Genomic DNA, 15,088 nt, shown 5'->3' with positions numbered 1-15,088 from the left:
TCCTTCGTCTCCCGGATGGTGCCACATTGTCATTAAGTCTTGAACCAAGCAAACCACAACCCCTCATTAGTATTATTTGCAACAACACTAAGTTGTGTCCTGCTCAAGGCATATGATATGGTGACCAACGATGAACCATCTCCGATGCTACTTTGCTATTTCATTTAAGTTGAGTATATGATGGGTTCAATGTCTTATGGATCGAACCTATTGCAAGTTGTTTGCCGGAGCTTTCTAAATAGTTTATAGGCTGAACACATGAGGAGCGCTACCAAGCAGGGGTGGATGTAGTGAAGGTGTATGGGGGCACAGCTGTTGTCGGATATATGGGCCTAGGGTGCCTGCACCGCCTGTATATTCGAACATGCCTATCGACCAGGCGAAGACAACAAGGAATGAGGCCCAAGAAGGCCCGACAAACTCGGCAGCTTGGAGATCAAGTTGTATCGAGGACATCCAGAGCCGTCATATCCTGAAGATAGGCTAGAATCATTATGTTGCGCATTCCATGTAATGAACTAGAAATCCAATATGTTTAGCCGATTGGATCTATTGTAACCCAACCCCCGGCCTATATAAGGATGGGTACCCCCGAACTAGGAAACTAAAATGGCACCACGAGCATCACCCCCAACTAGACTAGGGCACCACGTGCCTGAGCCGGTATAAATCATGTGTCTCGTGTGCTATCATCTGATTCATCTCACGCGGATAGCTGCTAGGTATTGCCGAAGGTAATTCTTCCGACAACTGTACCCAATTTTTTTGTAAAAATATTAAGTATGTATATCTATAATATAAATATTATATATCTAGAGCACTTTATCAAATAACAATATTATATATCTAGAGCACTTTAAATGCTCATCCAAAAGGGAAAACAACCCATAGCATACTAGGCTACTAGCACTCTTTGTTCTAAAGCCTGGAAGCCTGAAATGAACCAATGCACACATAGCACAAGTACGAGATAAAAATGATAGAACGAGTTATGAAAGATAAATATGTAAAGTTGACTCTCTTTTTTCCTTCCAGACCATCATTATATTTCTTTTTTGTGAAGTTTGAATCTTGATCTTGTTTAATAATCAGTAAATTTTGAAAAAGAATCATTTGTACATTACTCAATTAATAATTAATTTTATTTTTCTAGAACGGTCAAGGCATTAAGAGAAATAGTGATTTACTTTTTATGGACTACTCAATAAAGCACGAAAGATTCCACTCTGATTCTCTAAATCACCAAGAAACTAATATGCTTATCAAGACCTTGGCAATGATTATCTTTTGTATGAATGTTGATGAATTGTATCCTTATTCATCCATATACCTAACTATTTTATGTCGTTATATTATATCATTAGCCGTGCTGAAACCCAAACCATCTGGGCCGATGAATCGGGAAGGAGAGGGGGAAGGGGAAAGAAACAGGAGTGGGGAGCAGAGGTCAGGAGTGGCGAGGCATTTTTGGCCACAGGGGCGCTGCCAAAAGGCGTCGTCCCGATCGAATCCGCCACGTCCTCATCGGCGACCCGACAGCAACACGGCCCGCGGGGAGAGTGCCTGTCTCCGCCACCACAACCCCGGCGAGGTCCCCCCTCTCCGTCCACACGGTCGCCACACCTCCTTCCCCTCCGTCTTCTCCCTCCCCTCGCGCGTCGCCGCTATAAATACCTCCTCCCGCCTCCTCCTCCCCTTCCATCTCACATTCTGACTGACACAGACAAGCCTAGCATTCATTCGCCGCACACGCGCCATTGCCGCGGGCGCACGAGCTCCCAAGGCCCTCATCGCCGTGGCGTTCGTCTCGCCGGATCATTCGCTCCGTCCCTGCGCACGCACCTGCATCAATTTGGCTTTCCTTCCTGGCTCTGAATGATGCCTTCCCCGTAGGGCTTGCGTTCTCTCTGCTTTGATTTGATCCTGCCCAGCTGGAGCAGACAAATTGCCTCCATTTCCCGGTTCTGTACGTGCGCCATCGAGTTTTGTTGATGGTCATCTAGCTAAGAGAGGCGATCGATCATCCGGCGAGATCGGAGGAGGGGACGGAGCCGCACGCCGTAGCTCGTATAATTCAAAAAAGTGCGCCACGGTAAGCCATCTGTTCTGTCGTAATAAGATTTATCTTCTCCTCATGTCGAATATACGGAATTTCGGCATTTAACTCAGAACTTGATTTTTTTTTGGCCATTTTGTTTGTTGCGCTTGGAACATACGTATGTATAATTTCTTCTTCTTTTTCGTCTTTTTCATTGGTGGTGGTAGTATATGCTACCTTTTTGTAGGCCTCTACTCTCTCACTATCTCAACAAACAAGTGATTGTGAATGAACGGTGAGAAGCACCGAAACACATTATATGTCTTTGTTTTAGGCAATCATTTCCAAATGGGTACCTTCTATACTGCACATGCCTGTCATTTTTCGTTAGGGAACCTTAGGAGTATCACCACTGATGGTTGAGATCAGAGGCTGCACCAGTTTGTATGTACTGATGAAGAAAGCATCTTCAGATGCAATTATTTTCTTCTTAAGATAATGGCATAATTTCATGGTAAATTTCATCCACTAATTTCCCATCAAAAATTACTTTTCCCGCTAGTGCATCCTTTTTTTAAGAGTGACCATCCTCAGCTCTACGGGTCTTTTCTTGATCATCTAACCTGATGGTTCACTTTCGTGGTACCACTGCATATCAAGTCCAAACAAAAGTTTTTATTTTTCCTCTTTTGTCTTTTTTTTTTTAAAAAAAAACAGAGTATGCATTGCACCTTCACTTTCCGGGCACAGCACAGTACGGCTTTACAATTGGCATGGCCAGTTCTCTCCACGCGCAGCATGTGCATGAAGTGCGTAAGGATGTCGTCATAAGGTGCTTAGCTCTTGGGAGCCCCTAGAGCCGTTTTTGTGTGTTACTCTATAGTGTTACTGCACATATCCTGGACAGCGAAGCAGCATCCTAAATTGGCTTCATCTGACAATGTCACTAGACGATTCTGTGTCACCTTGCTTGACACATGCCATATCCTTTTGGATCTGTCTGGAAGATTTTTTGCTTTAGCTAGAAATTTTAATGTTATCTTAGGTTCTCGATTGTAAAGTGACTTTTGTCCAATTACTCATGTCGGGCTTTGGGTTTTTTTTTTTTTTTTTTTTGCTTTCATGCAGGGTGACCCTTGATATGCAATTTAGCCTTAACATGTGTGCTATACTAAATTAAGGCAGGAGCCTCATTAAGATTTATTGTTGGGTCTTTTTTTTATCTAAGTGCATAAAACGCGACTGAAAATAGTGTCACAATAACCATCCTTTCAGTTTCAGTTTCAGTTTCAGGTGCTGAAACCAAGATGGTTAATTTCGGTAAGAAATTGATGGCGGACCAATTGGAGGAGTGGCGAGAGTAAGTTACTTCGGTACTCAGAAAATTTTGCAATCATTTTAAGCTACGGTTTCATTATGTAACTATATATGCAAACATAGATATTTAGTTCAAATGTCCTTACTGTTGTCCTTACTTTGCACCTTTGATATTAGAAATGCAACTGAAGGTATATATAAAAGGTTCTTTGTTATCGTGCTTCTTATAAACCCGATAGTTCTGTATACCTGGAATTTTCTTCAGTTCCACTTCTCATGAAACACCATTTCGTTCACAATATGAACAAGTTTTCCCTTAAAAAACCTCAATGACTCTTCTTTCTCTTTTGCTTTTGATAGATACTATATTAATTATAAGATGATGAAGAAAAAGGTAAAACAATATGTACAGCAGACCCAAACTGGTGGAAAAAATCGTGACCAGGTTCTTAAGGAGTTCTCAAGGGTGCTTGATGACCAGGTACCATTGAGCATATTTGCCCCCTACCCCACAGTTTAAACCATCAGCACCGAAATGTCCATCTTCAGTTGCATGTTACTACCTTATTAACAGCGTTCACATAAGCTTCTTTCTTGTAGATTGAAAAGATTGTGCTATTTCTTCTGCAACAACAAGGTCATCTGGCTAGGAGGATCGAGAATTTAGGAGCGCAGCGTGCCATACTTATGGAACGGTCTGATGTGTCCCAAATTTGTCAACTACGCCAGGCTTACAGGGAAGTTGGATATGATCTTGTGAAGCTACTTAGGTTTCTTGATATGAATGCTACTGGTATCCGGAAGATACTTAAGAAGTTCGATAAGCGCTTTGGCTATAAGTTTACAGATTATTACGTCTCTACCCGAGCAAACCATCCTTATTCTCAGCTTCAGCAGATCTTCAAGCAAGTGGTAAACTATCATGCTACTGCATCCTTTTTATTTGAAAAAGGATCATCCTTTTCCTCTAATTGCACTTCGCGAATACAGGGAGTCGTGGCTGTTGTTGGTGCTTTGTCTCGCAACCTTGCTTATCTACAAGATCATCAAGGAAGCTTAGCAAATATCTATGATTACCCATCACTCATCTTGAAGGTCTTACATTCTTTTTCTATCCTCTTAACCATATAATGTATTCCCATATGATCTGAACTCTAAAGTCAACATGCTCACCTTTTCTTCTCATTTGCAGGATCCCGTCATAGAACAAATAAATCATTCAGTACAAAAACTCACGCACTCCACAGGCTTTCTGCAATTTTTAGGGCAAAATGCACTTATCGTTGCGGAGGATATGCAGAGTGGCTCAGATCTCGGTGATGACAAGGATTACCATTTCTTGTCACTGCTGCTAAACTTGGTAAACACGTTTCTGTACATGGTCAATACATACATCATCGTTCCAACTGCTGATGACTATTCAGTAAGCCTCGGAGCTGCAGCGACTGTTTGCGGTGTGATTATTGGATCAATGGCAGTTGCCCAAATCTTCTCCTCAGTATATTTCAGTGCCTGGTCGAACAAATCGTACTTCAGACCCCTCGTATTTAGCAGCATTATGTTATTTCTTGGGAACCTGCTCTATGCTTTGGCATATGATCTGAATTCCCTAACTGTTCTTATTGTTGGACGACTACTGTGCGGGTATAGTTACTATTATCTCCTTGTTTTTCTCGGTAGAAATCAGAAACTGTTGATTGATCAAATTGGCAATCATCTGCAGTTTGGGTTCGGCCAGAGCCGTGAACCGCCGCTACATCAGCGACTGTGTACCCCTGAAAACCAGGATGCAGGCATCTGCTGGGTTTGTCAGTGCTAGCGCTCTTGGAATGGCATGTGGTCCTGCTCTTGCCGGTCTGCTGCAGACAAAATTTAAGATATATGGGCTTACATTCAATCAGAACACCTTACCTGGGTGGGTCATGTGTCTTGCTTGGCTTGCATATTTGTTCTGGTTGTGGATTTCATTCAAAGAGCCGGGCCACATTGCTACAGAGAATTCAGTCAGCACGCAGTCATCTGATTCTGGTAAGCTCTTTTACTTTGCGTGATTGAAAAACACGACTGTTGTCACTATCAGGAACCATATGCTTTCAACATGGCTTACAAAATTTCTCGGTCAAAACAGGCCGTCGAGTAGGCGATCATTTGGAGGATGGCCTCGGGGAGCCTTTGCTCATTGATGCAAAACCAGGGCAGGATGACGATGGCGAGGACAATGACGACAACGATGACGACCCCGAAGAATCTCATAGACCCGCAACATCGCTTGCTGCAGCATACAGATTGCTGACGCCATCTGTGAAGGTTCCATTCTCTACCATTTTTTTCAGATGTTTTGCTTGTAATGCCCTTTACTATCATAGATGCACGGTGCAACTCCTGCTTCTCAGTGTTTCTTCTACATTAGCTTACGTCTATTCTCTAAAACTTATCAGGTTCAGCTACTGATCTACTTTATGCTCAAGTTCGCCATGGAAATTCTGCTCTCGGAGTCAAGTGTTGTGACCACGTTCTATTTTAAGTGGACAACTAGTACCGTGGCAATCTTTCTTGCAGTTCTTGGCCTGACGGTTCTTCCAGTTAATGTCATCGTCGGGAGCTATGTCACCAACTTGTTCCAGGACAGGTATGTGATGTTCGTTATTCACTTGCTCTGAAAGCCGGAGAGATCCTCAGACCAACCGCATTTGGCTCATTCTGCACTTGTTTTTTCTTGCTCAACTACCAAAGGCAAATTCTGGTGGCCTCCGAGATCATGGTGTTGATCGGCATTGTCATGAGCTTCTGCTTCACCCCTCACTATTCCGTCCCACAATATGTCACGTCAGCGCTCATCACCTTCGTATTCGCCGAGGTGCTCGAAGGTAAGTAGTGACTGGAGAAAGCTGCGTGCAGTGTTTCTGAAATAGTCATTCCACGTGTTTCCAACCACCTGTGAACAATGCGTTGCAGGAGTGAACCTGTCCCTCCTCTCTCGCGTGATGTCGTCAAGGCTCTCCCGCGGGACCTACAACGGCGGGCTGCTCTCGACGGAGGCCGGAACGCTGGCCCGCGTTGCCGCCGACATGACCATCACGGCCGCCGGGTATCTGGGGCAGAGCCGCCTCCTGAACGCCACCCTCCTGCCGTCCCTGGTGATCTGTTTAGCCTCTATCATCGCGACGTTCTGCACGTACAACTCACTCTACTGATGACCGATGAACCAACCGCTCTCCTCTTATACACGTTCTGCTTGAGCTGTGGAGCTGCTGGATTGCGTCTTTGCAGTGACGCTGTAAATTTTGCAGGCTGCCGCTGCTAATGTAAGCTAAGCTTCGAGTGGTCCATGTGTGCCGAAGCCTACAGGCTGTAGTGTTGCAAACTTGCTACGGCTGTAACAGAAACATGTACGCGTTAAATAAACTGCCCTACTGATCTAATATAACAACGAGAGTCTGACGCGGCAAGTTCAAAATTGCCGTCAGAGTTTAAAGTTCAGACATTCGTTTGCTGGATTCCTTGAATAGGATATATACTAATTGGTTGCAAGCAGCGAACTAAATACTAGCACAGAACACCATACATGTTTGAATTTTGATGCGAGGTGCCGCGCGAACACAAGGTTGCCGCGTAATTCTGCAACCAAGTGAAAGGCCACTGGTAGTTTTTGCCGTTGGGTGGTTGAGGCCTTTCTTTCCTCACACTCATGGCATGCTCGGTCAAGCTGTGCAAAATCAAATGTTTATTTTGCCTATGGTCGTACCTTCATCATGAAGTCTCCGACTATCCGTATTGCCTTTCGGGTGCCTAGCAAGAAGCTGACAACTATGAAGCAGAGCCAATTATTCACCATATCCGAATCTGCCGCACGGTTTCAGGTGACACAAAGGCTGCGGACCACGGAGACCAAAAGAGCCGGTGTGTCAGCTCAAACCGCACCAAACAAACTACCAACTCACCCAAGAACAGTTTCTTCAGCAAACTCTGATTGCTTGCTAGTATATAAGCACACGAAACTCTGAGAGTTGGCATCATCATCAAACAGCTTCCCGGCGGTGCGCGAAACTCGAAATCCAACAGCTTCCTTCCTGTCGATCCAATGGCTTCTGTCCTGATCTCAGCACAAGCAATGGCCGTCCTCGCTGTCGCAAGCTTCTTCGCACTCCTGTGCATCTCTCAGCAAGGTGACCGGTCTTCTTCCTGTTTGTTGTGTTTCTTGTTTCTGATGTCAGGTTCGTCATTGCCTACGTTGTGACTGACTCTTCATTCTTTGTGATGTGTGCGTGGCAGGGCGAGCTGCGAACTACACGTTCATGAAGGACGCGGTGCACGCGCCGCGGATGGCCGACTACGACTACATCATAATCGGCGGCGGCACGGCGGGTTGCCCGCTGGCGGCCACCCTGTCGGACCGCTCGCGCGTGCTGCTGCTGGAGCGCGGGGGCTCCCCCTACGAGGACGCGCGCGTGCTGAGCATGGCGCACTTCTCGGAAGTGCTGGCGGACACGTCGGCGTCGTCCCCGTCGCAGCGGTTCGTGTCGGAGGACGGCGTGATCAACTCCCGCCCGCGCGTGCTGGGCGGCGGCAGCTGCATCAACGCCGGGTTCTTCACGCGCGCGGGCGCCGGCTACGTCAGGGCGGCCGGGTGGGACCCCAGGGAGGTGCGCGCGGCGTACCGGTGGGTGGAGGACGTGGTCGCGTTCCGCCCGGCGCTGGGCCCGTGGCAGGCCGCCGTAAGGAGGGGCCTGCTGGAGACCGGCGTGCTCCCGGACAACGGGTTCACGTATGACCACATCCCGGGGACGAAGGTCGGTGGGTCCATCTTTGACGAGGACGGCCGGCGGCACACGGCGGCGGACCTGCTCCGGTACGCCAACCAGGACGGCATCGACCTGTATCTCCGGGCGAGAGTGTCCAGGATCTTGTTCCGTTACAAAGGTGAGAGCGTCTCACGGCATGCATAACTGAATGCCAAATCCGGTAAGCTTTGTTAAAAGTGTACTATCATGCAAGAAAAATAAAAACGGTTGCAGGTAACGATAGAGTACTAGTACCCGTGGCGTCTTTGTCGGTATCACGCGATTTGGGCCGAGCTCGGCGTCACACCGGAGAAGTGATCGACGAATTCGATCGACTGCCAACCGCACTAGAAAAAAAGAAAAAAGGTTGAAACCGCGGCAATACATATTTTGTTGCAGGAACCAAGCCGGTGGCGGAAGGCGTGGTGTACCATGACTCGCGCGGCAACGCTCACACGGCGTACCTCAGCCCCGGCGCCGCCAGCGAGGTCATCCTCTCAGCGGGGGCGCTGGGCAGCCCACAGCAGCTGATGCTGAGTGGCATCGGCCCAGCCGACCACCTCCGCTCGCTCGGCATCGACGTCGTCCTCGACCTGCCGGGCGTCGGGCAGGGCATGTCCGACAACCCCATGAACGCCATCTACGTGCCGTCGCCGTCGCCGGTGGAGGTGTCGCTGATCCAGGTAGTCGGCATCACCCAGTTCGGCAGCTACATCGAGGGCGCCAGCGGGGCCAACTGGAACAGCCACCCCTCGGGCACGCAGACGCAGCCTCCTCGGAACCTCGGCATGTTCTCTCCGCAGACGGGGCAGCTCGCGACGGTGCCGCCCAAGGAGCGGACGCCGGAGGCCATCGCGCGCGCCGTGGAGGCCATGAGCCAGGTCCCCGACGCGGCGCTCCGTGGCGGGTTCATCCTGGAGAAGGTGCTGGGCCCGCAGTCCACGGGCCACCTGGCGCTCCGCAACCTGAACCCCGACGACAACCCCTCGGTGCGGTTCAACTACTTCGCGCACCCGGACGACCTCCGCCGCTGCGTCGCGGGCATCTCCGCCATCGAGCGCGTGATCCGCTCCAGGGCCTTCTCGCGCTTCACCTACCCCAACTTCGCGTTCCCGGCCGCGCTCAACGTCACGGCCGACTTCCCCGTGAACACGCTGTACCGGCGCGGCGGCGGCGACCCCAGGGCGCTGGAGCAGTTCTGCAGGGACACCGTCATGACCATCTGGCACTACCACGGCGGCTGCCAGGTCGGCCGGGTCGTCGACCGCAACTACAAGGTCCTGGGTGTCGAGGCCCTCCGCGTCATCGACGGCTCCACCTTCAACGCCTCGCCGGGCACCAACCCGCAGGCCACCGTCATGATGCTCGGCAGGTACAGAATCAGGACATCGATCTCTCGCGCGTCTCTTGGGTTGGGTAACATGGCGCGACGTTCGTTCTTGCCGGCGATTCAGTTCAGGGCCTCGATCTCACTGGCGTGCGGTTTTGTTCTTTGATGTGGCAGGTACATGGGCGTGAAGCTCCTGAAAGAGAGGATGCTACTGGAACCATGAGGCAGGAAAAATCTCCAGTCTGATACCTCTGCACACGCGCGTGTGCCGCCTGCGTTTAACCTTCAAGATTCTTTTAGTGACGATCGTACAAGTTATTGGAGATGCTAATTGTAGTGGATGAATTCCACGCCAATTAATTTGCACAAAATGTGGATGGTATTTATACCGTTCATTTCATGTCTAAAGTCTAACTCTATTGCGTGGAGTCATAGAACATTTCTGGCCCCTTGTCGTCAGACACGCATTTTTCTTGCAAACATGTCTACATGGACGTGGTATAGATGGCCATCGGGCCGTGTCAGCCCGACGCGGCGTCGTGCCTCACCGGGCCACCGTGCCAGCCGTGCCGTGCCAATGGCGTGCTCGTGCCTGGCCTCCGGCCCAAGGCACGGCCCGTGGGCCGTTTGGCCATGCCGTGCCGCCCGTTGGGCACGACCATTTTCACCGGGCCGTGCCGGCCCATAGCCCGGCTACAAAAATAACTAAGTCTTTAAGGACTTGATCATTTTTAACATGATTTTACCACCAGATTCACTTCAGATTCAAAACTCATATTCTCAGAATTCTAAACCACAGGATTCACATTTCACAATCATAATTCAAACTCACAAGACACAAGTCTCAAACTCACAACTCAGAACACAAGGACAAGGGACAAAAGACAAGATTATATCATTATATGAATATGAGCTGTTTTGTGCAATGCTGCCTCATTAAAAACACTTCTAGGTAAAACTCACCCTTGTAAGAAACTCTAGAAAGAAAAAAAAAAGAGTACAACCAGCTCTAAAGTGTCAAAGTCTTAGTTCTTCTATCCTATTACAATAGCCAACATCAGTGGCAAAGTCATTGTGACAATGTGACTTAGTGAGTTCACAGCAGCAAAAGTTCTATCCTATTACAATAGCCAACTGCCAACATTAGTGGCAACATTCATAGTGACTCACTGTCTCACTCTGTCACACCAAAAGCACCTGCAAAATTGTACAGAAGCAAGCAATGTTAGTGAACTTGAATGTAAAGAAGCAATATGGAAGTTTCAGTTGAGTGAGTGACTACCTCTCCTCTTCTCTTCTTCTTCTTCTATCCACCACCAGTAGTACCACCGCTGCCGCTGCCAGTGCCGCTGCCTTCGCCTTGTTCATCGAGGAAGAGGTTCTTGAATGCCTCCTCCAGGTCCAGGTCCTTAGGTGTATGTTGCTCCCTTCTTGCACCTTGCTCCCAGTCCTTGATCCAGGTGAGCATCTCCACATGCTTAGGCAACAAGCGACGCCGCCGGTCTTCGAGTATCCTAGATGTACAACTGAAACAAGACTCGGAAGAGACAGTAGATACAGAGACAGACATGATATCTCGAGCCATAATAGATAGGATTGGATAGGTTAGCTTGTGGTCACGCCACCAGAGGAGTATGTCAAAGGATTCCTCATAACATGTGACAGGGTCACTGTCTAAGTAAGCTTTGAGCTCACTGACAGCAGATGGAGTAGATGAAGATGAGGGGGAACCGACAGGGGATTCACCAGGACCTCCAAAGATCCTTCCCCGTGCCTGTTTTGTCTTACCAGTATGAGCTGAAGGCACTGAAACCCTCTGAGACCTAACTGCACCAAATTTCTGTTCACACTTGGCAAACAATCTATACAATTCATCTTTCACATCACTATAGTATACACTATAAATGCATCTAGTTGCCTTACCAAGCAATTCAAGCACATTAAAGAACCCTTTCATCTTAGCTCTAAGATCAAGAATGAATGCATATGAATAAATCAGTGGAATTTTCTCTCAATATTTAAGAAATTTAAGCTCCATAGGAGTAGCAATCATTCTAAAATTAGCATCTCTTTCAGCATTTTGCAAATGTTCAGTCATGTCAAGCATATGGTGCAAAACAAGTAGAGTTGTGGGATAATAAACACCAGACAGGACAACAGTAGAATTATAGAAGAGTTCTAGGAATATCATTATTTGTTCAGCAACATACCAATGATGTGCAGTCAACAAAGTAGAACCATAATTAGAGGTAATGAACATATGAAAGACTTCCTTGTATGGCAGCAAGTGTTTGAGCATCAAATAAGTAGAATTCCATCTAACATCCATATCCAAGCCAAACTTTCTAGGTCTAAGACCCTGAGCAGTGCAGTAGTTCTTAAACAATGTAATTCTTTGATTAGAGGAATTTAAAAAACTTATTGCAGTTCTGAAATCTTCAGTATAAGGTTTCAACCTCTTCATGCTAGATTTAACAATCAGATTAATGATATGCCATGCACCATCACCGTCTTGGGAGATCGATGGGCTGGTTGCCGTCACCGAGGTCGATGCCGAACAGACTGGCTGCATCATGTAGGTCGTCGTCGTCCTCGACTTCCAGCTCGTCGTCCGGGTGTGGCCCTGGTCCTCGCCGTCACCGAGGGGATGCTGATCCTCCCCCCACGTTGCGAGCCAGAACCGCAACCGCCCGCGGACGAGCCGGACAGCCGTCCACGACCTCGACCTCCAGCAGCTCCAGCACCGTCCCTCAACGGGCGCTTTGGTGGCCTGGCCATGTCTACTCCAGAGGAGGAAGACGCGGCGTCAGGCACCAACCTACACGCAAAGAAGAAGAAGAGTGAGAGATGACACTTGAGACACAGAGATCAGAGAGAGATAGAGCAGAGAAGAGTAGATCTAGGGTTAGAGAAAGTGACGAACCTGCTTTCCCGGAGCCCGGTGCCGGAGATGAAGAAGCCAGCGAGCCAGCCAGAGGATGAGACAGACACTGATTAGAATCGACGACGAGGTGGGGGAGGAGGGAGTGACATGAACACGAACTCACATGGTTCACCAATTCCGAGCGAGAGCGAGAGAAAACAGGAGAGGAAAAGGAGGGAGGAGACAGGGTTAGCGAACTCAGTGCGAGGTGGAGGAGCGCCGGCGAGGTCACCGGTGCCAGAGAGGACGGACGACGATGGTCGATGGAGAGCGGCGGCGGCGGTGGATCGCGAATGCGAGAGCGAGAGCGAGGCAGTGAGCGAGAGCAGACGACGCGGCGGGGAAGGAATGGGGATTAGGGACTTAGGGTTAGGGATGGAGAGGGAGGCAGCGGGCAACAGCTTATATATGCGGCGGGGTGGGCTGGCTTCGTGGGCTGCCTCCCTTGCTGGGCCAAATGAAGCCGTTGGGGGCACCGGGCCGCCTCTTTGCACCATGCCGTGCCACGGGCCGAGGGCCCAAGCACGGCCTGGTGCCTCGGGCCGTGCCGTGCCCATGCCGGGCCACGGGCCGGGCCGGGCCGATGGGCCGTGGGCTGCATGGCTAACTTTAGGACGTGGCTGTTTGTCAGTGAAACTAAAGGGCAGCCTTTGTTCTTAATCTTGAGCCAGAAACTCCACCAGCTTCTAAAGTACAGTACTCTACTTACTGTATTTATGAGACTCGGGTCTTGTTTAGATCACCTCCAAATTCCAAGTTTTTTCACTCTCTCTCCATCACATCAATTTTTGGACGCATGCATGAAGCATTAAATGTAGGTAAAAAATAACTAATTGCACAGTTTGATTGTAAATCACGAGACGAATCTTTTGAGCCTAGTTAGTCCATGATCGGACAAAGTTTGTCAAATACAAACGAAACGTGCTACAGTATCCAGATTGCAAAAATTTGCAATCTAAACAAGGCCTCGATCTGATATTCTGATCCGTGCTTGTCGGCACGACCGCACGAAGGCACGAACCGTCCATTATGAAGCAGGACCGAGTTGCAATCGCTTTCGTAGCCCACAGTAAATTGGTTGCAAAAGAGCAAACACCATATTCGTTTGGCTTATAAGTCATACATTTTTAGTCAACGAACAATATTTTTCTTTCACAATAAATCAGTCAACAGTACTTTTAGTCATGGCTTATCAGCTAATCGAACAGACCAAAAACTTTTCGCGCTACCGCTACGCCAGGGGAACCCAGTGACCAGTGTCCTAATTTCTGAATATGCCATACCAGAGTTGCCTATCAGCTAATCCGAAGGACCTCTAGTATCATCTACGTATGCTGCACTAGTACGTACCATTTGTGTACTAATGGGGTGTTAATTAAGATATTTGAAGTGCAAGGTAATGCTTCAACTCTCACCACGGTTTGGCTTGCCTGTCGTTTCTGAAGCAGGATAGGGGCCCGTTCGCTTGCTCCGGAATGGTCCGCCGGAAGAATTCCCGGCAGAAATTATTAGTTAATTTACATTAGTTTTCATTAGCCAGAATGTTTCCTGGTATGATACTGCGTTAAACGAACGGGTCCTAGGTGTAGTGTTGCTTTCTACGAGTAGTACTAGTACATCATTTTGATGGTTCTGGGACGATGCCAGCCACCAGCCAAGGTTTCTGTTTTGATCTCAACTGATGCTCGCGTTGCAGGCTTGCAGGGCGTTCTGGCTTGGTCGGTAAAGCTAAAGCCCAATCAGTACTTGTTCGTGGATCTTCGATAATTTTTGCCTTCTTGGGAAACGCAGTACTACTATGAAAAAAAAAACTTTGGCTGCAGGGATAGACACCACCGAGCTATTTTAGTTTAAGGCAGAGGATTTTTCACTTAGCCCGAGAAAATTCCTGAACCTCATGTCCCGCCCGCACACGAGGACAGAGGACCCCTTACCCAGTGAGAGGGCTTATCCAGTAAGAGAACCGATCCATTTTACCTATACATTAGAAACGCGGGATAGACGAGAGATTTTTTCCACACCGTTGACCACCCGAAGGCTTTGACCAAGGCAGTACTACTATGAAGCACGAGTTCTACTGACATCATTTCTTTAGAACCGAATGTAATTGCTGAAACACAACTAAAAATTGTGGATCTCCAACAATAACAACAACAACAAAGCATTTAAGTTCCAAATAAGTTGTGGTAGGCTAGAGTTGAAACCCAGCAGAAGCAATCAAGGTTCAGGCACGTGAATAGCTGTCTTCCAAGCCCTCCTATTTAAGGCTAAGTCTTTAGGTATATTTCATCCTTTCAAGTCTCCTTTTATTATCTCTACCCAAGTTAACTTCGGTCTTCCTTTGTCTCTCTTCACGTTACTATCCTGGCTTAGGATTCCACTACGCACTGGTGCCTCTGAAGGTCTCCATTGGACATGTCCAAACTATCTCAATCGATGTTGGACAAGCTTTTCTTCAATTGATGCTACCTCTAATCTATCACGTATATCATCATTCCGAACTCGATCCCTTCTTATATGACCGCAAATTCAACGCAACATACGCATTTTCGCGACACTTATCTGTTGAACATGTCGTCTTTTCATAGGCCAACATTCTGCACCATACAACATAGCAGGTCTAATCGCCGTCCTATAAAACTTGCCTTTTAGCTTCTGTAATACCCTTTTGTCACATAGGACACCAGATGTTTGGCGTC

General features: G+C 48.1%; 2 protein-coding genes across 5 annotated transcripts; both read left to right on the top strand.

Moving 5' to 3' along the window:
• Positions 1–1,555: 1,555 nt before the first annotated feature.
• LOC136477384 (SPX domain-containing membrane protein OsI_08463) lies at positions 1,556–6,835 on the top strand. Of its 4 annotated transcripts, none has more exons than XM_066475538.1 (11): positions 1,556–2,092; positions 3,326–3,398; positions 3,716–3,836; positions 3,956–4,267; positions 4,346–4,450; positions 4,548–4,999; positions 5,079–5,383; positions 5,484–5,662; positions 5,794–5,984; positions 6,089–6,222; positions 6,311–6,835. In XM_066475538.1, exons 2-11 carry the CDS (start codon positions 3,346–3,348, stop codon positions 6,547–6,549), a joined length of 2,091 nt encoding a protein of 696 aa, XP_066331635.1. In that variant the 5' UTR covers positions 1,556–2,092; positions 3,326–3,345; the 3' UTR covers positions 6,550–6,835. The 4 variants fall into 4 exon arrangements, with proteins under 4 accessions (XP_066331635.1, XP_066331633.1, XP_066331634.1 ...); XM_066475536.1 differs by having other exon boundaries at positions 3,320–3,398; XM_066475537.1 differs by having other exon boundaries at positions 3,314–3,398.
• Positions 6,836–7,223: 388 nt separating this feature from the next.
• Positions 7,224–9,940, top strand: LOC136473749 (protein HOTHEAD-like). Its single transcript, XM_066471390.1, has 4 exons — positions 7,224–7,521; positions 7,628–8,275; positions 8,536–9,508; positions 9,641–9,940. The coding sequence occupies exons 1-4, from the start codon at positions 7,437–7,439 to the stop codon at positions 9,687–9,689; spliced, it is 1,755 nt and encodes a 584-aa protein (XP_066327487.1). The 5' UTR covers positions 7,224–7,436; the 3' UTR covers positions 9,690–9,940.
• The last annotated feature ends 5,148 nt before the right edge of the window (positions 9,941–15,088 follow it).

The sequence above is a fragment of the Miscanthus floridulus genome, chromosome 8 (assembly GCF_019320115.1).
Source record: "Miscanthus floridulus cultivar M001 chromosome 8, ASM1932011v1, whole genome shotgun sequence".
NCBI classification, from domain to species: Eukaryota; Viridiplantae; Streptophyta; class Magnoliopsida; order Poales; family Poaceae; genus Miscanthus; species Miscanthus floridulus.
Note: the sequence above shows the minus strand (reverse complement) of the source record. Positions and strands in the feature narration are given on the sequence as shown.